Source organism: Abramis brama (genome assembly GCF_963993115.1).
Source record: "Abramis brama genome assembly, chromosome: 10".
In the NCBI taxonomy this organism is placed as follows: domain Eukaryota; kingdom Metazoa; phylum Chordata; class Actinopteri; order Cypriniformes; family Leuciscidae; genus Abramis; species Abramis brama.
The window spans coordinates 21,982,068-22,007,292 of record NC_139972.1 but is presented as its reverse complement, the minus strand read 5'-3'; the positions used below and the strand labels follow the sequence as shown (position 1 = coordinate 22,007,292).

The following is a 25,225-nucleotide window of genomic DNA, read 5'->3' as shown; positions in this document are numbered from 1 at the left end:
CTTGTGGCAAAAGGGTAGTCACATTTCATTGTAATTTTCATGTAACAGTAAAATTTACAGCCACAAGAGGGCAGATGTTGCACAACATCTTTTTTTTTTTTTGCTTTAAAATTTTCCCTTAGTGTTCATGATTATAATAGTAAAGATTATGATAGTATTATATATACTTTACTATCATATTATATATATGTATTATATATACTTTACTATCATATTCATTTATATATATATATATATATATATATATACACACATACATACATACATACACACACACACACACACACACACACACACACACACAGACTTTCAGACTTTGCCCTGAAAGTCTAACTTCTTTTTAACTTTGGAATTGTAATAAGGGTGTGTGCCACTTAAGTCTGAAGCATAGTCAATCTTATTTCAGTAAAGCAAAGGTAACAATGTTGAAGTCCATTACAAGGTAACTACTATTGCTGTTTGCAGAATCAGATATGTTGCAAATGTGTTACCTTGTAATGGACTTCAACCTTGTTACCTTTGCTTTACTGAAATAAGATTGACTATGCTTCAGACTTAAGTGGCACACACCCTTATTACAATTCCAAAGTTAAAAAGAAGTTAGACTTTCAGGGCAAAGTCTGAAAGGTTATTGGGCAAAGCCATCAAATAAAGTAGGCCTGTAGTAGTCATAGCAGTTGGAAAAATACTGAAACATTTCTCATTGCATAAGAAAAAAAAGAAAAAAGAAAAGAAAAAAACAAGGACCATGGCAGCACTATCACGTATAACCACTATAATGTCACAAATTGGAATTTCAGAGAGCAAAGTTTGAGAATCTGTTTGAAGCTTCTTCTTTTTTTTTATTAAACAAAGCAAGACAAGAATCCAGAATGGGAAATCAGAAATATCAAAATCACAAGAACTGAAACTCCCCAAAGAAAAAGTAAAATGCCTTAAAGGACAAACACATGAACAAGACCAATTAACAACGATCTAGTGACAATGATACTTGCAACATCAGTGTCATGGATTTAACTCCCAGAGAACACACTGAAAAAAGCATATTCCATAAAACATTTGTAAACCACTGCGGATAAAGTATTCCAAATAGAATAGTGTGAAAAGCATACCTGGGGAACAACCAGGAACCAGAAACAGGAATACAACATACTACAAAACAAGAGTCCACATAATAAAACAACAACAACAACAACCATTAAACCATGTGACAAATAGACTTTGGAGGGGCTGGGCACAACTTTATTCAGACCAAATGTCCTATTCAATTAATTTAAATATAAAACTATTTTTAATTATTAACTCTTTTAGTTGTCAAACATGTAATGGCAGTTTTTATTTACAGTCCTTTTATCACATGATTTTCCACCATTACAAAATATGTATTTGGACGCTTTATACAACATGGCTGGAAAACAAGTAAATAATCTCATTCCATTTTTCTCACCATAGAGAAACTTCAGCGCTGCATTCATCAAGCTCAACCATTTAGTCTGTGACTCGTGTTGTAGCTAAGAGAAAATAATGAAACTATTGTTTTTATTATTATTTAAATGTTGTTCTTTAAGTTTAGTAAACGCTACAAACTAAAATTGTATCCCAAACTAGCTAATTCAAAGGTTGCAATATCAAAATTGCCACAAAAAAAACAATGTAAAATGAGCAGAATATTTTGCTACAGCTGATATATAATTTTGTTTGACAGAAGCTGTTAGGAACCTCATGTTTAATTTTTTGTGTAATAACATTTTGATTATAGTTTATTTAAACAAATGTAGATTTGTTCATTTTGTTTTGTGTTTTTTTTTTTTTTTTTATAATTAAAATAATATTTTTAAAAAAGTAATCCTTAAGCAACTGAAAAGGTTTAATTTGCGTTTATATATTTCGGTATTTATTTTTTGTAAATTATATCCTTATATATATATATATATATATATATATATATATATATATATATATATATAAAAAATATATTTTTAATTTTTTTTTTTTTTTTTCAGTGTATGCTGCTTGGATTATTTTGCGAGCGTGTTTACCAAAGAAAATGCCAGTTTGTTATTTGAAAAGGTTTAATTAAGTTATTTATTTATTTATTTTTAAACTCGCTGACTAACATTGGAAAAGAAAAAACGAAGTAAGTAAGTTACTTAATAGTTTAAGTTTATTCGTGGAAATGAACCTGGAGTACCACGGAAATACCACATATGTCCAATTGAGAGATTCAATGATTCGTGATCAGATTGTTTTTGGTATCTATGAGAAGAAACTGAGAGAAAGATTGTTACGAGAATCAGAACTCACCTTGGATAATGCTGTCAAATTGTGCCAATCCAGTGAAGTAGCGAGACAGCAAGTGAAGCAGTTTGATGGGACTAATACAGCCGCTATGTCATTTCAGAGTGTAGAAGTTGACGCCATTTCATTCAGAGACAAGAGAAGAGGTAACACAAGAGGTTTCAGAGATAATGACAATGAAACATTCTCATGCAAGCGCTGTGGGACCAAACATAAGTTCAGACAGTGCCCAGCTTTCGGAAAAAGATGTTCTAAGTGTAATGGCCCCAACCACTTTGCAAAAATGTGTTTTTCAAAAGACATGAAGAGGGAAAATAAAGTGCATTTAGTGGAGGAGGCAGATGACAGTGATTTGAGCGACTCATTTTATGTGAACATGGTTTCTGAAGAGAAAGTAAATCCGGATGCTGAAACGTGTGTATCAAGTGATGATTCAGTCAAGTCTTCGATGTGGATTGTTCCTCTTGTGGCTAATGGGACCGTAGTACCCTTTAAATTAGATACGGGTGCAAGAGTTAATTTAATTAACATCAGAGATGTGAAAGCACTGAAAGAAAAACCTCTAATTAAAAAACGTACAGTTCCCCTCAAAGCCTATAATGGACAACCAATTGAAACGCGAGGAATATGCAGACTAAACATACAAGTAAAAGGAAAGATGAAGAGTTTGATGTTTGTTGTAGTTCCCAATGGTCATGAATCTCTTTTAGGAGATAAAGCGTGTGAAGATCTTCATTTGGTTAAAAGAGTGTATCAAGTCAACAAGGAAACCGTAGTCTTACAGCCTGTCTGTGACAATATAACTGACATTGTCAAACAATTTCCAGATGTTTTTGAAGGTCAAGGCACACTGCCATTTACCTATAAAATACAACTGAAAGATGATGCTTCTCCAGTCATACATGCTCCTCGGCGGGTGCCTGCACCTCTGCGTGAGGCCTTGAAAAAGGAATTGGATCGCATGACCCAATCTGGAGTAATACAACGGATTGAACAACCTACAGACTGGGTAAATTCTATAACTTGTGTGAAGAAGCCTAATGGTGACTTAAGAGTGTGCTTAGATCCTAAAGACCTAAATGATAGCATCAAACGAGAACATTACCAGATACCCACCCGTGAAGAGATCATTAGTGACATGTCAGGAGCTAAGTTTTTTAGCAAATTAGATGCATCTCAAGGATTCTGGCAGATCCGATTGGATTCTGAGAGTAGCCAGTATTGTACATTTAATACTCCCTTTGGGAGATATTGTTTTCTTCGACTTCCTTTTGGAATCAAATCAGCTCCTGAGATTTTTCATCGAGCCATGGAAACCCTTATTGAAGGTCTAGAGGGTGTTCGAGTATATATTGATGATATTGTGGTGTGGGGGTCCACCATTCAACAACATAATCAGCGATTAGTAAAAGTGATGGAAAGAGTTCGAGCACATGATTTAAAGCTCAATCAGAAAAAGTGTCAATTTGGAGTCACAGAGATCACGTTCTTAGGGGACAAGCTGTCTGCAAAAGGTGTGGAGCCACATCCAGCAAAAGTGCAAGCCCTCCTTGATATGCCTCCACCTACGGATAAGAAGGGAATTCTGCGTGCTTTGGGAATGGTGAACTTCCTGGGAAAATTTCTGCCAAATTTGTCAGCTAAAACTACCCATATGAGAAAGTTGTTACAAAATGATCAGGAGTTTGTCTGGACTTCAGTACATGATCAAGAATGGAAGCAGTTAAAGGAGACTCTTACTACTGAACCTGTCCTTGTTTTTTTTGATCACACACGACCAACTAAGATCTCTACAGACGCCTCTCAGGATGGATTGGGGGCGGTGCTTCTTCAGGCCTTTGAGGATTCCTGGAGACCTGTGGCCTATGCTTCTCGATCTATGACAGAGACTGAAAGACGATATTCACAAATAGAGAAGGAGACTTTGGGTTTAGTATTTGGCTGTGAAAAATTTCATGGATATGTCTATGGATTACCTACTTTTACAGTAGAGACGGATCATAAACCATTAATCTCCATCATTCAAAAGAACTTAAATGATATGTCACCTCGAATTCAACGCATGATGATGAAATTACAAAGATATGATCTGAATCTTGTCTATACACCTGGAAAGTATATCATTGTGGCTGATGCACTGTCTCGAGCACCAGTAGCTTCGGAGATCAGCAAAATGGACGAAGTTGAGAGACATGTGAGTATGGTGTATTCAGCGTTACCAGTTTCAGATGAGATGTTAAAGCTGATCGCAGAGGAAACTGCAAAGGACGCTGAATTGCAGAGGGTTATTGCACACCTTCAACATGGATGGATCAAAGGCAAGTGTCCACAATACTTTCCTTTAAGGGCAGAACTGAGTGTGGTTGAGGGAATGCTGTTGAGAATTAACAGAATTGTCATTCCAGTATCAATGCGCCACGACATGCTTCGTAGAATTCATGAGGGACATCTTGGTATCGAAAAATGCAAGAGAAGAGCTAGACAAGCTGTTTTCTGGCCTGGAATTAATGTGCACATTGAGAAATACATCAATCAGTGTGACGTCTGTCTAAGTCATCATTATAAACTGGCCAAAGAACCTATGATGATAGCTGCTCATCCTACTGAACCGTGGCAAAAAGTAGGAACTGATCTTTTCCAGTTGAATGGTAAGGATTATCTGGTGGTTATCGATTATTATTCCAATTATCCTGAAGTTGAACAGCTCCATCATACAACATCGAATGACATGATTCAATGCATGAAAAGCATCTTTGCAAGGCATGGAATTCCTCATATTGTGCAAAGTGACAATGGTCCTCAGTACACTAGTTGTGAATTCAAACTGTTTGCGGAACAGTATGGCTTTAAACATACTACTTCAAGCCCACTTTATCCAAAGGCAAATGGTAAAGCAGAAAAAGGGGTACAAATTGTAAAAAGACTTATGAAAAAAGCCACAGCAAGCAGGTCTGATATAAATCTGTCTCTTCTGAGTTACCGTTCTTCTCCACTCAGTTGTGGATTATCTCCTGGTGAGTTATTGATGAACCGAAAACTGCGTGATACACTGCCAAAAGTATCCCTGAAAACAGAAAACAACAGTCTATCATTGAAAGAGATGCAACATCTTAAAGAGAAGCAGAAAGAATATTATGACAAGGGAGCTCGACATCTGAAACCTCTTTCTGAACGAGATACAGTTAGAATTGCGGAGCCTACTGGATGGAAAAAGAAAGCTACAGTCCTAAAAGAGGTAAACCCAAGATCATATCTGGTTCAAACAGAAGATGGACAGACATTGCGGAGAAATCGACAGAGCTTGCTTAAGACTGCAGAGAAATGTCCTCTTGTTGATGAGCCAACTCTGTCTGCAGAACTGCAGTCTTGTGAAATGCCCCCTGTTGATCTGCAACGTCATGAAATGCTATCTCCAGGTATGTTTAATTCTGCAGAACAAATTCCTGAACTCGAGTTATCTGTACCAAAGACTGACATGCCTCTCTTACGGAGAACTAATCGAGTTCGAAAAGCTCCTGTTCGAATGGACTTATGAAAAAAATGGAAAAAAAAATGAAATGAACTGATTGTACATTTTTTACAGTTGGGCTGATGTGAATTATTAGTAATTGTGAATCTAATGTGTTAAAAAAAAAAAAAAAAAAAAAAAAAAGGAAAAGAGATGTAATGAGTATCTATTGTGATGAGTACTGATTTATGCCTGCAGGTGGCAGTAATGTGTTGTATAAGATGAAGTGCATTCCCTAGAGGAAGTGGTTGTAATGGAGACATGCTTTGTGTGCCACATGGAATAAAGACGCCAGTACCATCTATTCTTTATATCTTTATTTGTTGTCTCTGGAACAATACAGTATTCATCAAAATATATGTGCCCTCCTGAAGCTCCAGAAAGGAGGGTTTCCCCCAGATATGGCAACCTCGACAGAAAGACACGCGATTTCACTGGATTTCCTGTTTCCGGAATTCCGCACGGACTGACTGGCTGTCGGCGAATGAAATAAACAAAGACTTACAAATCAGACTCCAACACCTCCTCTCCTCACCTGCAAACATGGACACTGGTGCGTATGTGTAAATATTGTCTCTCGCTGATCGTTGGTGCGGGCTGAGGGCTCAGAGCTTCACAAATGTTGATGTGAATGCAGTAGCATTGTGTGGCTAACTAGCCAGAGCTGTTTACTACTACAGCTGAAAGTGACTAAGCAAAGATGTGACTTTAAACTCTTGATGGCTTTTGCTCGAGTTAAATCACTGGAGTGACACTTTGTATGGGTTAAAATTGGTGTTTACGTGTAATTATTTGAAATGGAAAGGTTTGTAGAGTGAAAGATAAGCTAAACACCGGCAAAGTCCAGAAACAATGAAGGGAGTCAAACTCAAGTCAAGAGAGCTTGCTGTCAATCATTTCAGGCAGAATCTGACACTGTCATTATGTCTAACCTATTTTGTGTCCTTATTTGAAAAAATAAATCATATAGATCAACATTTCTTCTCACCATTCATGATTATTTGATTCATTCATGAAAATGCTAGTGAATGTTATGTGGAAGTAAATGGGCAGTGTCACACTCTGTCACTGTCCCTGCTGGACTGTAAACTGTGAGCCCTTGTTTTGTGTTTGTGTCCTTGTTTGTTGCCCAGGCCTGAGTCTGGAGAAAGCATCAGCTTTTGTCAAGCGGTTCCGGTCGGAGCCTCGATATCTGCTCGCCCAGAACGTCTCGACTTGCATTGATCCTTTAGAGGTGTGTCTGCATCGGCAGACAGTCCAGGACACAGTACACATCTTCCAGCACAGCATTCCCACAGAGGGCAAACCTGTTACCAACCAGAAAAACTCAGGTACCTACACTGAAATAAAGTTTTGCACATGAATTGTGCATCTGACATATGTTTAAAAAGATGTAGACCCACTTGAGTGGGACGTGTCAGTCATATCAAGTCTAGAAGAAGCTACGTAAATCAATTAAATGGAAATAGTAACCGAAAACTTGTGTTTTTGCATGACGTGAAGTCCAAAACTGCTGCTTAACTTTTCAAATCACCAAAACAACAAAATTTCTTGGTGCAACACTTTCAAAAGACACATTTCACATGTAGTAGATTTGGAACATGAAAGTAAACTATAGCAGGATAAACTTTTATAGAAGTACATGTGAGTAATATTTGCATAGCAAATACAGTATTGTGTAGAAACCCCCACACAGCAGTGTAGACAAAATGTTTGTTTAATACCGGGATAATATAACACAAAGTGTAGTGTTATAAATGTATTTTATATAAATGTATATTAAAAAACGTTCTATTCTAATTTTTTTAGCATGCTTACACAAAATTATTAAGCAGCACAACTGTTTTCAACATTAATAACAATAAGAAATGTTTCTTAAGCATCAAATAATGGTGATCAAAATATGTTCAAATAGAAAACAGATATTTTAAAGAGTAATAATATTTAATAATAATACTGTTTTGATCATAAGCATAAGAGACTTGGTAAGCATAATGTTGTATCGACCCCAAATATTTTAACTGATAGTGTATCTTTTTTATTAATATTAAAAAATGAAAATATATATATAAAAAAACTAGATTAATGTTAATTGTTGCATAAATCCACCACCACGTCTATGAAAATGGTCCATATGGCTGAAAATACCGTTTAAATACTTCCGTGTCAGGTTTGACCTGACCTCACTGTCTATGCTTGATTTTTTCCATCAGGGAGATGTTGGATCTTCTCATGCCTCAATGTCATGCGTCTTCCGTTCATGAAGAAGTTTAACATTGAAGAATTTGAATTCAGTCAGTCTTATCTTTTTTTCTGGGATAAGGTAAGTCAGCGTTATCACGCCTTGTTTGCATCACAAAAACAATGTTACATTTGAGAATGACCTACTTATTGGCACCAGGCTCTAAGGTTATAATTCTGCTGTGTGTTGTTTTTGCTGTGTATCGCCTTCTCTCATTGTGTTAATGGTAAAGGTCCAGTAAATCCTCTTTTTGTGTGAGATGTATTGTGTTCCCTGGATGTTTGTGGCCCACTGTGTCCACTCTTTGCCCCTTCACCTTGATGGTACGCACCCCCTGATTATGTGTATTTCTGTTTTTGTCTCAGGTGGAGAGGTGCTATTATTTTCTGCATGCCTGTGTGGAGACAGCCCAGCGGAAGGAGTCAGTAGATGGCAGATTGGTTCAGTTCCTGCTATCAAATCCTACCAATGATGGTGGACAGTGGGATATGCTGGTTAACCTTATTGGTCAGTTTAGCTCTGTTGCATTGATGCAACTGTTGCGACTAAACTCGCATTTGTTCAGAGGAAGTAATTATTCTCTTGATATAGCAACTGATAAGTGATCCTTGATATCCATATCGTTCACTTCAGTTCAGACTGAAATTGGTTTAAAAATATGACTTGAAATTCTTCACTTTCGAGGTGCGTTTAAACTCCTATGTGTTTTTCAGAAAAATACGGTGTCGTCCCTAAGAAGTGCTTCCCCGAGTCTCACAGCTCAGAGGCATCCCGTAGAATGAACGATATCCTCAATCACAAGGTGGGTTCGAAGTTACGCTCAACCCTTGAAAGCTACTCTCAGTCAGCAGCGTTGTATCCCCTCAAGCTTTCATGTTGACATTTACCGAATGAGGATTTAGTGGCTGTGTATGAGCTGGTGACTGAGCACTCTTTGACTCACCGGATGAGCAGAGGAGAATGTCACTAAGGTCACTTCCCTTAGATAATTGAGAAAGATGGCAGTTTTGGCCAGTGTGACATTTAATAAAGAACTAAAACAAATATGAAATAGTGTGCCAGAAAAGATTAATCAAAAGCAACCATTCTTATTTAAGTATTACTTATATACTATTAATTTTTTTAATTAGTTTTTATGTTTATATTTTCAGTTTTCAAGTTTTCTCTGCTTTTGTCCTATTTATTAGTTTTTTAAATTATATTTCTGTTTAGCTTTACTTTAATTTTTAGTTTTAGTCAAAAGTATTTTTAAAGGAGCTGTATGTAAGAAATGTATTTCAATTAATCATAAAATGGCTTTGATATGTCACTAGACATTAAGAAATCATGTTCATTTCAAATACTTATATCACTGACAACAGTAGTCCGGCCAGGATATTGTCATTTAAAAAGTGAAGTTGCAGCCCTCAACTGATGTTGATGTTGTCATCTTGTGTTTTGGCGCCACCCTCCACCTATCTACCAATCACGAAGTCAGTAGTGTTTCGGCATCCGGGTTGCCAGCTCTGCTCTATTTTCCACAGCTACATAGCAGCCTACGTTCCTGCTGGATCCTGCAGCCTATCTGGCAACCTCGAGTCAGGGGGGAGGGGGAGGGGGAGGGGGAGGGGATACACCGCTCTACAGTAATTTGAAAGTGATTGCAGTACCAGTTTTGGCCACAATCTTACATACGGCTCCTTTAAGTATTTAAAAGGCAACATTTTTAATTATTATTATTTTTTTAAACAATTTTCTAAGTTTGTTTTTCCTCTAATATGTATATTTAATTTTATTTAAGTTTTAATTTAATTACCCAAAATTATTTTTAATAGTTTTAGTGACTCAAAAAACGTAATATGATCCAAAAATGAGTTTTGTGATCCGTTGTACCCATAGAATGGTCTAATATAATTTAACACGTTCTTATTAACATATTGTTCTTTTGAATCGCTTTTATGATTTGCATTTGTTTGTTTGCAGTTGAGGGAATATTGTCTAAGGCTGAGGAACATGGTGGCCAGTGAAGCCACTAAAACTGAGCTGTCTGACACTATAGACACCATGATTGAGGAGGTGAGTTAAATTTTGGAGCTTACCCGCCCTCTGTTTTATGACAATGGGATAGTTCAGCTTAAAACAAAAATTCTGTCATTATTTACTCACACTCATGTTGTTCTTAACCTGAATCCTGTTTCATGCATGTGCTCGTCAATGACGTCATTAAAGATCCTGGCAACATACTGGTTTAATTTTTAATAATAATTCTTTTGTGTTCAACATAAAAAGATAACACCATATGGTTGATAGATTGTTATGACATGAGGCTGAGTTAAAGAGTGATCATTACTATTTTTGGGTGAAATATTCCTTGGTGCATTTCTTTTATGGCTGTTGATGGCGCTGTTTCACTGCTGATGAAACCACCACTTGAGGTTGCCAGACAATATTGCAAGGTTATCCTTCACAGGCTTGTCTGGCTGCATATAAACTGTGAAACTTTATGAGAACTTGTCAAGTTTACTTTTTATAATTATGGGATTTGCAACTGTTTGTTCCTTATCAGCAGTTGCCAGCTCTGAGAACATCCCTGACATATCAGCTCTCAGAAACATAAAAGCTTTTCTTAGACACGTTTCCAGAATCAACAAACAGACAGGCAGTATGATGATCAGTTTCATAATTTAGTTAAGGTAAAGGTCTTTTTTCAAAGATCAGCAGCATATACCTGGGGTAATATTTTACATGAAATATATATATAATACAGTGCACAAAGTAAAATAAATACAATTTAAACAGTATTATAAATTTTTATAATTTATAAAGAAAACTTTTTTTCTTCAAAATACACATGCAATGAGGTCCAAAAATCTGAAACTTCATTGCAAATGTCATTCAAAAACAAATTGGAAATAAAGTTTAAAGAATTTGAAAGATTTAAGATTCTGCAATACTTCTAGTTTAGCAAATTTACTATTCTGCTAATATTGAGAATTGAACGAATGAATAGTAGCCTATTAAATTTGAAATAGTCTCATTCTTTTGGAACCATCTGTATGTCAGACTGTAAGTGATGTACAGTAGTGACGTAAGAACTTGATCTGACAAAACATGGACATCAATAATTAAAAATCATTTAACGCTAACCTGAACAATAACATTGTCAACCACCTGTGACCCAAAATGAGCCCATACAAAGCATGCCCTGGCTTTGTGAATACCTGCGGATGTGTGTTTGAACACATCTTTTATATGTTTGCATGCATTTTTGTGGGTGTGACTGTGAGTGAGGAAAGAGCGAGCTAGATGGAGAGAAAGAAAGAACAAGTGCCTGCTGGACTTGATGACAGAATGTTCCACAAACATGATTGCTATCGCCCGGTGCCTGTCGTTGAGTGGCAAAGGCAATCTCAGTGGCATTATTACTATACCTCCACCATCTGTGAAGGGACAACGCATAGCGCGCACGTCTAAGTTAATATCTCTAAGCTCGTGCTCTGTGTTTCTTTCACAGGACAAACATATGCCTGAGTACGATCTGCTTCCCTGTAAATCTCCTCTCACCCGCTTGTGTGTTTTCCTGTATTTGATGGGATGTTTGTTTGTCCACCTGGTGTTGGTTTGTTTTTTCTGTAACACTTCACTGGCAGAGGAGTTATTGGGAAGTGTGTTTGTGTACTTAACAGGGACGTGGAGAGATGTTGCTTTTATCAAAATGGTGAGTTACAGTGGATGAGATCACATGGTGGGGTGAGGGTGGTGGTGGTGGGTGGTGGGTAATATAATAATTAGGGCTGTGAAACGATTAATCGCGATTAATCGCATCCAAAATAAAAGTTTGTGTTCACATAATATATGTGTGTGTACTGTGCATAATTATTTTGTATATATAAATACACACACATGCATGTATATTTAAGAATTTTTATTTATACATAAAATATTTATATTTATATATAATACAAATTATATATACAGTATATTTAAGCAAATATTTCTTAAATATATACATGCATGTGTGTGTATTTATATATACAAAATAATTATGCACAGTACACACTCATATATTATGTGAACACAAACTTTTATTTTGGATGCGATTAATCACGATTAATCATTTCACAGCCCTAATAATAATATATTTTTTATATATGTACATAATTAAATAAGTACATATTATTTATGTAATTAAGATTGGATGCTAGTCCAGCATAGATGTAAGAGCATTACACATGAAACTGGAGCGGTGGTCTTGCACTTTGAACTTGTATGAGAGTCATAGTTTCATAATCAGCCTGCATCATGTTTCTTTTTCTTTTATCTGTCGTTCCATTCATAATCAGTAGAGTAGATCAAAGGTGCCCTTGTTTAACTGATATTTTGGCAGTGTTGGACTGGACAGTGTCACTCTTTACACTATCAGGATTGTCTCTGACAGATCTCAGTGCAGCAGAACACACCTGAAAGTGGCTCAAACACACAATGCCTCCTTGTAATGCGATCACGCACAGATGGAGACTCTAGAACTTACCCATTTAAAAATATTTGTTTTGTTTTCAGAACACCTCCCTGTCATGTCTAATTTCAGTATACCCAAGAAGCTTGGTGCAATCGGAGGTTTCCAGCATTTTATATATATATATATATATACACCCGGGGCAGGGGTGTGTTTGTGTGTGTGTAAGTAAAGTAACAGTATGTTTTTATAGTACATCAAAATACAAGGGAAATATGCTGATATGAACGCTTTAATCACAGAATCAATTCATCATGTATATAGTGGTAAGTATCCCCGCCTGTCACGCTGGAGACCGGGGTTCAATTCCCCGACAGAGACCCAGTCCATATGGTGACTTTGATTTGACACTCCATCCTTTTGCCAGGAGGTCCTGTATGTATCTCTTCACCTCGTTGAACAAGGGTTTTGGTACTGATGAATACGCTCTCTGAACTGGGATGTTGTCATCCTTAAGTGTGATTGGCATCTGCAAGCTGGGTATGCACCCAATGTCATCTTTGTCATCCTCTCAGAAGGGTCACTTTGGGGTTGTATCTCTAAGAGTCCCTCTCCAATGTCCAAGTATCTTAAATGATCAATACTTTCATGAGGCTCAGACAAGAACAAAGAATCAGACTGTGCCATCTTTGAAGGGATTTGGCACTTCACCCAAGCCACCAGCCCAGCCCAAATAACTACCCCTCTCGGACTAACCTTCAAGTGCTCGTCTCCATCATCATCTTCAGCAGCTCGGACCACCTTGACTAAAGTTTGTGCCTTTTTCGCAAGGGATATCAGTGGCTCCTGCCAGTAGTGAGGTAAGTGTTGGCATCAGTTTCTCAGACTGACCCTGAATCAGATCTTCAACTAAGTTGAAACCCAGGAGTGGTCTCTCAATTGGCATCTTACTCACCAGGAATGGGACATTAATAGATAAGACATGGGTCCTCACTTCCTAGCAGGTTGACTGTGATAACTGCCCAGCCATTAAATGGGAGGTGTCCGTTTACAGTGTAGACTTTCAGATCATCTTCACACCCAAGAAGCTCCCGAAGCAGCCTCACCTCAACACTTGGCTTCAATGCGCGGTCCACCTTACTAACTTGTGCACCTGTGTCGAGCAGTGCCCTCACTGTCAAGTTGCACTGGGTCAGTGCCTTGCTGCCGATCAATTTTATTGTTGTCGTTTTTGGTCTTCCAGAATGCATCCAGAATGCTTTCTCCTTGACTACTGTACCTCATCTCTTAAGTATCTTTGGTCTTTTGTCTCTGATGGGTGTGTTTTGGTCCTAGCACTTCTCCCTCCCTAGGCCTGTCCTTTTTGTGTACCAGACCCTTTTGTAGCTTTCACATCTCTGTCTGTTTCATCGCTAACTTGGGCACTACTCGTCATGGATGGTTTTGCACTGGTTGGTGGGCCCAGTCGGCGCAGCCTCTCATTCTCGTCACTTGTGATTTTCATAACGTGCCTGAGGATAGCGTCGTCAGTTACATCACTATCTTTACACCGGTGGCTTAGGCCCTGGTAAACCGTGGGTAAGAACACAATCCTGCACTGTACTTCCTGTCTGAATCGGCTTGTTTTGCCGCAAAGAGTATTGCTGAGGGGTTTCGTGTTCACTCTGCTTGGTGCACATCAGTTCTTGGAACAGTTCTGTGCTATTTCGGTCCCCCAAGTGTGATTGTAAGAACCCTTTTAGCTCAGCTACAGTCATGTCGTCTTTGTTTATCAGCATACATTGTTGTACGTGATGTCTGATGAGTGATCCCCAATCTGGCCTCCATGTATCTTGAACTCACTGGACTGTATATATAAAAAACCCTCCCACAGGGAACGCAAAGTCATGATCTACACGTTTAGGCTGCTCAGGTTCACGTGTGCTGTAGTGGTTGCCCCCCCCATGCTACAGTGTGAGTCACGCTAGTCAAGTTCGTGTTCTGGGTAGGTGTCATGTACTGGTGGATTTGTCTGCCAATTTCTTCATATTCTTCAAGCATTTTACGTATGTCTGTGTTTGTTTCAGGTATGGCCCCCTTAACACCCCTAGAGTAAGGTGCGACATGTAGTGGTGTCAGATAGGTGTTGTCAGTGGTGGGTGGATGTAACACATGTGCAAGATGAGTGTTTGTATCAACATCAGATGTAGTAGTGCAAATCTGTTTTGCTGATTTACAGTCTCTTGCAATGACAACAGTTAACTCATACCTTGATCCTCAGTCTCAAGCAAGGATTTACTTGACTTGAAGGCATTGATGTACTCAAAACAACCCTCAGTGTCCTCCAGGTCCAGCTCAGATGAGTCTTTAACTTGTACCTTGCAATGTGGAATAGTTCATCAGCAGGCAGTTGGATCTGGTCTTTTCTGATGTCCCACATCAAGCGTTTCCTCATACGATCTGCCATGCCGTTGCTCTCCGTCGTCCTTCCCGAAACCGCCTTGATGAAGACAGCCGTCTGTTCAACCCTCTGTATGTGTCTCGTACTCTCGTTGTCACCGTTGACACAGCAGCCGCCGGCCTCTAGCCCCTGCGCTACCTTGTCCCACTGTCCTGGAATCTTTGCATCCTCCTAGCATCACATGGAGTGGCTCCCGGACGAGCCCCCCAAAATCTGTTGCAGGCCCTGGCTCAGGAGACAACAGTTAACTCTGCTGGTTACTCATACCTTGAATCCTCAGCTGCTGGTCTTTCACAGCTTCTCTGCGGATATGAGGAAGCATGTGCAGTTCGCTGTTCTGCTTGCAACTCCCTGGAATGACAAAATAAGAGGCCTTTTTTCATTTTGTCCATATAGTTTAATAGACATTTGCTCATTTGCAACGCTGCATAAAGGAAATAAAGCAACACAATCAGTCAATAACAATACTGAGGAAAACATACAATTGGAATCATACTTTGTGTGCATCACAATGGTGTTGTATAAACATTCCATTTTCTGTCATATTCTAGCTATGATAGAGGAATGTGCAGTATTATTTATTTTTTTGTGGGTTGAGCTCTGGTTCATTACTGTGATGCATAATTCTCTGCAAAGATTTATTGAAATTCCCTTGAGGAATTTGTTTGTTTGTAAGGGCCAAATGTTTCAAGTTTACAGGAAAAGTAAATCAATTAAATGTATTTGTCAGCTGTTCAAGGTCATGCTCTAAATTATATTTTGGCTTGCGTTGTGTCATATCTGCCATGTGATAAAACCAGAAAGGCAAATTTTTGACACACTATCCCTCATTGAACTCCATACTGTTTACTTCCTTGCAAAGCTGTGTTTGAGAAGCAGATGCAAACAACACGAATGACAGGATCAGCGCTGTGGTCTCAGTACCAGAGTCTGGCAGCATGGCACAATGTTTTTGATATAGAGCTTGTAAACAGATACACTTACCTTCACACAGGCCACTGGAATCGTGCCGTGTTGTGTTTTCATACATCCAGCAATTTGCATGGCTGATTGCTTGCACATCGTTTGCATTGACATGAGACAGCCAGCCTTTCCTTTCCTTGTCAACAAACACTTGTATGCCTTAACCTTACCTGGAGCGCCTCATTCCCACATGAGGGCATGTTTTTAAGTCAAGAGCAGGTGCTTGTAATCCTAGATAAGCCAGTATTTCAACCCACTAGACTGAGAGGTGACGTGTGTGGCATTGGATGAGTCTGACCGTGGGTGGCCTGAACCTTCCTCACGCCAGTCCCACTCCACTCCATAGACTTTTTTTGTTTTGTTAGTTTTACACACTTTTTTTTTGTTTAATTTAATTTTTTGTTTTCTTTTAGTTTGTGTTGTTTATTGTCTGTATTGTGTTTTTTTTCTGTTGTTTTTTTTAAATGTAGTATTTTGTTATTTTTATTTAGTTCTGCGGGGTCATTCATTTTATTTTTTGTAATTTATTTTTATTTAGTTCTTTGGGGTTTATTTAATTATTTTAGTGTTCTGTTTGCTTTAGTTTATTACTCTTTTAAATTGCCTTATTTCGTTGTAATTTGTTTTTATTTAGTTCTGTGCTCTTTTTCTTTTTTTAATATTGTATTTAGTTTTGTTGATTTTTATTTGTTGATTTTCTTTTATAATGTTTTGCCTTTTTACTAATGTTATTTACAGGGGAAATGAAAGAGAAATATCATAAGCCATATTTGATCTCATAACGCCCTGCATGAGGACCAAGAATGTCTTCCTATAACATCTTACAGATGCCTTTGCTAGTCTGCTTATATAGTGGGTTTTCATGCACCTTCTCTCAGATCAAGTGCCTATTGCTTATACCGTACACACAAATACACATTTGATTTCAGAATAATTCAAACATCGCTCTTAAGTTACTCTGACTCACAGATCCTTATTATCCCAAGTCAAGGCATGACAGAACAGCCAGATGATATGAGATTTAGTGCTTTTGGTTGAGACATTTTTTTTTTTCTTAAAAAAGCTCTACATTTTGCTGTGTCGTGCTCATCTTCCTGGCCTGTGAGCCAGCTGCTCTTCCCTGGTTGTGCCTCTCGGCTCTTCCTGCTGCCCTGTGGCCACCCATCCTCAGACAGGTGTTTCAATATTGACTCGTTGGTTCTGTACTGACGTCAGTGAGCCTCAGCCATTGTTTTGCGCAAGCGGCACTTTTCAACAGGCAAAAAAATAATAAAATACAGGCGCCCGTGTTGTTTGGACGGTCCTACATGTGAGAGAGGATGTGAGAGCGTGCGATGCAGAGGCTGTTTGTGCGGTTGGTGTAACTGGGTCCAACGCCGGGTCAACAGGGAGGAAAGAGGGCCGGGGCGCCGCCGGTATTTACTCTCCCTCTTGGAAGACTGGATAGAGAAAACAAACTGTAATGCTAAATGGTTTTCTTTCCAGGATAGGGCTGGAATAGGGTGAGAGAGAACAGATAAGGTTGGTTAGAGAACCTTTTTTTCTGAAGAGCATCTAAAGAGTACAGTAAATTGAGACATCTTTGGTTTATTCACCCTTGAGTTCATCCAAAGCCTTCTGTAGAAGCCAAATGATATTTTGTGGATGATTTATACTGTTAACCTCCCAATAGGACAAAAAAGCACCACTAAAAGTTGTCATTTTTATCATATTTGATTTTTCTTTTAGTTTTTAGGATTTTTTTTTTCTTTTTTGTTTTTATTTAGTTTAGTTTTATTTACTACAGTTAATTATAAGAAAAATGACAAATATGTCAAAAGCCATGGCTCTGACCCTTTGGAATAAATGATAAAGTTTTCCTAGAACTTCTAAAAAAATTAAGCTATTATTCCCAATTTTCCCTTTAAAATCTCGTACAAGCATACATGGCATTGAACAAACATCTCATGACTGAACATCTTATGTGTTCTGAATTGCTTTTTATTGTACTATTGTACTTCTACAGTATATATTATTTTCTATTTACTTCCTGTAAAGTCCAGACAAATGAAATCTCGTAGTCTCTGTAAACTTCAGTCCGTGTGGCGCATGTTTTTCCTCAATCCACCTACTTGTGTATGCCCAAAAGAAAGAAGACAAGTGCATCTTATCTGTCCATTTTCTTGCCTTCCTGCCTGCGCATTTGTGATTGACCAAGAAGCTCGTATTATCAAGGTCAAGTTAATCTTGGCTAAGAGATATCCACGTTCCAATATGTAAAGCCGAGGCCGCGGTCAGGAGAGGCCAGGAAATGCCTGGGATTGGAGTAACAAAGGCTAAGTTCTGAGAACTAAAAACAGTTTGAGTTCAGAATAAGGAGTACTATAATCAAACATTAGACGCCTCACACACAGTGTTTGTGTTCTTAGTGCTCATCTCAGCTACATGCAGTCAAAGCCAGAGTTTTCTCTATAATGTGGTTTGTTTTCCCAGGTCTTATTTAAGATATCACATCCATATGTCATCCGTCTTTAGATTTCAAACTTAATGTGAGCTTTCAATCAACCATTTTTGAATTTTGGATGCTTGTTAGATGCCGTAAAGCTTGAGAGCTTTTAAAATGTACTCTAAAATTTTCTACACTAAAAAGTTTGGGATCAGTATGTTGTTGTTTTTTTATTTGAAAGTTATTAGTAGTTTTATTCTGCAAGAATGCATTAAATTGATCAAAAGTGTTGGGAAAGACATTTATAATGTTACATAAGATTTTTTTCTAAAACAATCCTGAAAAAACCCTGTCAGTTTTAAATTGTAATAATATTTCACAATATTACTGTTTTTAGCATTAGGGAATCAATCAGAATTATTTTAATCCATGGATGAAATCCATTGATTGTGTGAATAGTGTCTAATTTTGATTTCATGTATCTCTTTTTTCTCTTTCATTTAATGTGTTCAGGTGTTTCGAGTGGCCAGTGTATGTCTGGGCAGTCCTCCAGACACCATCTGTTGGGAATACCGGGACAAGGACAAGAACTTTCACCGCATGGGCCCTTTAACTCCTCTGGAGCTCTACACACAGCACGTCAAACCACTCTATAATCTCCAGGACAAGGTACAAGCAGCACAGACTACCTAAGCTACAGCATTAGTTGCCTTCAGTGTGTTGTAGTCCTCACTCACAGGTTGTGTAATTTCTATGCAGATCTGCCTCGTTAATGACCCTCGGCCCCAAAACCCTTATGGGAAGCTGTACAGTGTGGAGTTTCTGGGCAACATGATGGGCGCCCGCAGAACACTTTACAACAACCAGCCCATCGAGCTGCTCAAGCAAGCTGCTGCAAATTCCATCAAGAGTGGAGAGGTAAAATCAACTATTCGATAGGTTGTTTGAACAACTAGGCCATTATAATAAGGCTGATTTAGGGTCATGTGATCATCCTTGCAAAAGTGTGTGGATTTTTTATTATTTTTTTTATAGCTTTTTATTCATTAAAAGTGACAGTAAAGACATACATAATATTACAGAAGGTTTCAGTTTCCACAAAAATGTTATCTAGCACAACTGTTTTCAACATTTGTAATAATGAGAAATCAGTATATTAACATAATTTCTGAAGGATCATGTGACACTGAAGACTGGAGTAATGGCTGCTGAAAATTCAGCTTTGCCATAACAGGAATAAATTACATTTTAAAATATATTAAAATAGAAAACTATTCTTTTTAATTGTAACAATATTTCACAATATTACTGTTTTTACTGTATGTTTGATCAAATAAATGTAACCTTGGGGAGCAGAAGAGACTAAATTATATTCTTGAAGGTGGTGAATCTGTTACAAAAGAAATGTTTTGATGGTTGTAGTACAGATAAATTGAAAAAAAAGCACCATCTTTAAAAGCACTACCATTAAAAAAAAAAAAAAAAAAACGAAAAAAAAAAACCTCACTAACCAAATAGTCTGTTGCTGGACAACTTGATCATTGTCCCATCCCTATTTCCAACCGCATATTCTGTCTACATGAGACATAATGAGTGCGTTTACACCAAGTTTGATCCCACTAAATGAAAAAAGTATAAATTATTCACAGAGAGTATCCAGTATTTCCATAGTAATGTGCTGAGGTTTACATGCCTAAGTGTTTTTTTGCCATTCAGACAATTTAGACATTTTTTGCAGTTGCAATATCTTGCTCTCTGTCTGGAGTTTTGTTTGAAAGTCTTGTTCTACAGGTTTGTCTTGACAAAGTTATTGTTGGGATTAAGAACAGTGATGCTGTTGTTTAGCTAGGGCTTTAGGTGTGTGATTTTAATAACTGAGCAGCTGAAAGTGGATTTTTGTATGTCTGTATTAATTAATGTCTTTCTGGCATCAGGCGGTGTGGTTTGGCTGTGATGTAGGCAAACATTTCCATAGCAAACTGGGCATCAATGACATGAATGTGTGAGTATTGCCTCTTCCTTTAGTTAAATAGTAAGACTTATTACTGAATGTGTTTGTGATTAAGGATTCTCTGTATATTTTTGTAGGTTTAACCATGACCTGGTGTTTGGCATCTCAGTGAAAAACCTATCTAAGGCAGAAAGGTTGATCTATGGAGACTCCATGATGACCCATGCCATGATCCTTACTGCCGTTACTGACAAGGTACTGAGAGAACAGCATGCTCAAAAACCCAACACACACTGGGGTTGGATAGTACAGGAATTTGAGCAAGTTATTTAACGACCAGTATATCGCACGGATTATGACCCTGCCTGCTCATTAACAGCTCTGACAGTCAGTGTGACCTGAAGATTTTTTTTCTCCCTTTCTGCAGACATCCGGTCTGTTTTAATTACCAACAGTTTGTCTGTTTTCCCCTCATTAGTTGCCATATGCATATCCAGAGTTCACTATTCTCTTCTCAGCAGCCGGTATGCAGCCTCAGTGTACATGTGCTATAAAACAAAAGGCTTCTTCAGCCTGTCTATCAATCAGTAAAAGATAGCCCAGGTTTAAAGTGCAGCTAGATGTTACACTGTGTGAAATATACACTACTGTTCAAAAGTTTAGGGTCATTAAGTTTTTTTTGTAAAATATATGAATACTTTTGTTCAGCAAGAAAACATTAAATTGATCAAAAGTGACAGTAAATATATTTATAATGTTGCAAAAAATCAAATTTCAAATAAATGCTGTTATTTCAAACTTTCTATTTATCATCCCGAAAACAATTAATCATGGTTTTCAACTGTTTTCAACATTGATGATGATAAGAAATGTTACTTAAATCGGCCCCTTTAGTATGTGGCATCCCTCAGGGGTCGATTTTGGGACCACTTTTATTGTCCATATATATTTTTTGGATCCTTTGAATTCTATTTTTCAGTTTTGTTCTCCAGTAGGTTTAACAAATAAATCTTCTTTAGACCGTGTTTGTGAATGCTATAATGACATTAAGCTTTGGCTGACTAATAATTTCCTTCAATTAAATGAGAGTAAAACAGAGGTTCTGGTTGTGGCCCTTCCACGTCATCTCTATTTACCCTGGCCGGTTGGTTAGGTCCTTTAGCGCTTTGCCCAAGGTCACATTTGTAATAGTTCACAGTTCAACCGTTACAAACCTAAAACCTTTTCATTTCAAGCCCACATCTATCCATTATGCTAAACCAACCAATAAAACTGTCATGTGAATGGGATGGTCTTTTTTCTCTGTTTCTTCACCTTTGTCTTTCGTCCTCAGAATGGGAAGGAGGAATGCTATGAGAAGTGGCGCGTAGAGAACTCGTGGGGAGACGATCGTGGGAATAAAGGTGAGGGGTCACCATCTGTCTGACGATTACACGTGCTTCCTAATTTACAGATATTTGGCTTTTGACATTGAATAATTCAATTTGCAGCAGGATTAGCTCTTGGGGCTCCTTAGTACACTCTTCAATGACTTAATTTAACTCTTGTCTGAGAACACTGGGAGTCGGATATTTGATTTAGCATGGGGTCTGTGCTGGGCCTTTCTGATTTCAGAGGTTTATAGCACGCTGTGTGCGCTAGTCTTGTCAGGCACATCTGTAAACCCGCTCACAGCTGGACCAAATGTCCATACCCACTTTCTTATTTAAAACAGACGCTACATCGAGGGGCTGTTTAATTAGATCTGGCGGCCTGGAGAGAGAAAGTGTGTGCGCACACGCATACATGGCCATTTTCTTTCGGCTTCCTTAGACCTGCATTCCTCAGAAGATTATAAAGGTTTTTTTGGCCTGCTCGTTTATCGTATTAAATGATTCCTTGCAGATTGCTTCATCTCTGCATTTAAAAAGTTCAAAGTTTGCCTTAAAGATGAAACATGTCCTTTTTTTCTATGTTAAAATACTTTTTCCTATGGTGGTTTAATGTGAGGAGACAATTAAATGAAAGTTTTCATTGGATGACTTTCTCAAGAGTGTAATCGCCATGGCTTTGTGGTGTTTCTGAGGCAAGTATTGCTATTTTTAATTTCACTTTTCTGTCATTCAAAAGTTTGGGGTCAATAAGAATTGCTCAAGTAATTAATACTATAATACTATAAATACCCAAAATTCAGGTGTGTCATTACAGGAATCAAATGCATTTTAAAATGTAAAGTTATTTTAAATTGTAATAATATTTCACAAAATTACTGTATTTTTGATCAAGTAAATGCATCCATAATGAGTATGAGACTTCTTTCAAAAACATTAAAACATTTTACTGACCCCAAACTTTTGAAAGGTGAGGTGATATACTTGAGGAAAGAGTTTTGGGATGTGCAATATTTTGGCCGATATGCCCAATATTTTTATCATTTAAATTACCTAATGATAACTTTGTTAATCTTAAAATAATAATAATAAAATAACTGTTAAATTCTTTAACAAATATCAAAACGAATATTTCAGTTTTCATGCTAAATTATGTTGTGATGCTGAAATTCACTTGTAGCATTTGAAACCACTGATTTTAGTTTTTTATTATTTTTAATTTAGACAATGTTATCAAATTTTAATATTTTGCACAGTAAGCAACTGCCTAAACAACCATTAGAACACTCTAGCAGTGCCAACTCCAACATCCTGGTAGTAGTGCAGAATTTACACGCTTCTCCTTTAACCCACTGACTTTCATAGAAACACCTGCCAATGTCTTATAAAACAGCAGTCTTACAGCACACTGCATATTAATAATACATGACAAATAGCACCTAATCATAGCTGTTTATGAACTCAGAAATCACAGCTGCACATAAATCAGGACTTTTTGTGGTTTTCGAGCAATATTGTTTGACAGTTAGACGAGAAGGGGGAATTTAAAAAATGTGTTGTTGAGGTTGAAGGGGTTAAGGGCTCTCAAATTGGTCATAACAGTTGTTTCCCCTGAAGATTAAACAATAACATGATATACTCAGGGGGGCCGGGGTTGACATTTCAGGGGGAATACAGACTTTGGGCTGTATTTCTGCCTCATTCCTACCTTTTTTTTTTTGCCTGTTTACATACTGTGGCACGAACAAGAGTTTGAAGAGGGGTATTTGTGTAACTGTTTTTGACCGAATATTTATAATGTGTTCTGTGGCTCACTGGGGGCCCTGAAGCTTGTAGATTTTATGGGTGTAAAAGTGGAGTGATGATAAATATTCTTTCAGATGCTTTATGTCCCCCAGGAATGGATGATTTCTGTTGCAAATACAAAGACTGCTTGCTTCATAAATAAATATGATGTTTTGCAGCAAAAATCAGTTTGTTCTTCAGATTTAGAACAATTTGTCACTGAGGCTCGGCCTCATTAAAAGTCCAAAAATGAAGCTCCATTCACACACATTACAAGTATTTTGGAGAAAAACAAACAAAACAAAAACACTTTAATTACCAAAGCATTGAGCTGAGGTACCGATGCATAGAAATCCAACATGGAAATTCAAGCTCTACTGTTCTATTTGTTCTAGTACGTGTTCTGCTCTGTTTCTCTAGGTGTTTTTCTTCTGTTTGATTGCCCGGTTGATACGTCTTAGTCAACCGGACATAGCTCAAGAATAACGTAAAATAATCCTTATCGACATTTACTTCCTGCTTTTGGAAAGGGAACACTTTCCTGTTCTCAAGACTTGTTGCTTTCTTTAAGCAATAAGGAAAGGAACTGGCTTTATTGGGAGTCACTGTCAGACACATTCTGAATAAAAAATAATGTTCAAATGTGTGTGTTTGCTTGTTTTAAAATCAAACCTTGTCAGTTTCGAGAGGTGAGAACAGACGGGCGATTAAGACAGGGTGTGGCTCTTTCCCCAATTTCCCCAATGAACAATGAAGAACATGGCGCGCTAATGGGATCAGGATTTCATTTGACATCAGATTTGGTTAAACACTGTTTGCGGTTTAAGTTTTACTCACAAGCTTAATCGGCTTTCAGAGTGTGACGAAAAATCCCGTCTCACGAGGCGGGCACTTAATCGGACATCTCTCAGGCCTGGACTTTATAGTGTCATATATTGCTTAATTACAAGTTTAATTAGCCGACTGAGTTCTGTCCAAACCTAGTGAGCTGGGCAATCTGAAGTTTCTCAAAAGAGCTTCTGCTGCTGCAAATTAAATAGTGTTCCCCTTCTTTTGCTCCTCTTATTTTTCCCGTTTATCTCTGTCTGGCCGTGCTTCATCTCTGCTTCTTCCTGCAGGATATCTGATCATGACAGACGAGTGGTTCACCGAGTATGTATATGAGGTGGTGGTGGATAAGAGTTTCATACCACCTGAAGTGCTGGACGTCATGCAGCAAGACCCCGTCGTCCTCCCGGCCTGGGACCCCATGGGAGCCCTGGCTTAACCACTGGAGCCAAAGGCACCAGTTTTAGCCTGGTCTCCTTGACTCAGCCTCCAGCTGGTTTTTACCCCTCCATCATCTCTCACAAAAAGCCTGATCTAGATAAAAAAAAATAAAGTTTTTTTGTCTCTTTTTTATTATCACTGGAGTCTGAGTGACAAGTCATTTCAATGCGGCATGGTCACCTGCTAGCATTCCCCTATTTTATTCCGGCATCTTTCAGATGATATATTACACTACTGTTCAAAAGGCTGAGGTCAGTAAGTTTTCTTTTTTTATAGTTAAATTTCAGCATTGATAATAATAAGAAATGTTTCTTGAGCAGCATATTAGAATGGATTCTGAAAGAGTGTGTGGCACTGAAGACTGGAGTAATGATGCTGAAAATTCAGCTTTGTCATCACAGGAATAAATTACATTGATTTTAAAATCTATTAAAATAGAAAAAGAAAATTATTGTAACAATATTTCACAATGTTTTTACTGTATTTCTGATCTAATGTATGCAGCCTGGGTACCTGGGTAACAGACTTTTTTCTCTTAT

General features: G+C 37.7%; 1 protein-coding gene across 1 annotated transcript; it reads left to right on the top strand.

Moving 5' to 3' along the window:
- Nucleotides 1-6,020: 6,020 nt before the first annotated feature.
- blmh (bleomycin hydrolase) lies at nt 6,021-24,821 on the top strand. Its single transcript, XM_084125841.1, has 12 exons — nt 6,021-6,359; nt 6,940-7,137; nt 8,020-8,129; nt 8,414-8,555; nt 8,762-8,850; nt 10,011-10,103; nt 18,825-18,980; nt 19,071-19,229; nt 20,246-20,313; nt 20,400-20,517; nt 21,596-21,665; nt 24,536-24,821. Exons 1-12 carry the CDS (start codon nt 6,350-6,352, stop codon nt 24,682-24,684), a joined length of 1,362 nt encoding a protein of 453 aa, XP_083981967.1. The 5' UTR covers nt 6,021-6,349; the 3' UTR covers nt 24,685-24,821.
- The last annotated feature ends 404 nt before the right edge of the window (nt 24,822-25,225 follow it).

What these genes read in the sequence shown, in the direction of transcription:
- blmh (XM_084125841.1), top strand. An exon ending in ACGATATCCTCAATCACAAG is followed by an intron (nt 8,851 to 10,010) that starts GTGGGTTCGAAG and finishes GTTTGTTTGCAG; the next exon opens with TTGAGGGAATATTGTCTAAG. An exon ending in AGACGATCGTGGGAATAAAG is followed by an intron (nt 21,666 to 24,535) that starts GTGAGGGGTCAC and finishes TTCTTCCTGCAG; the next exon opens with GATATCTGATCATGACAGAC.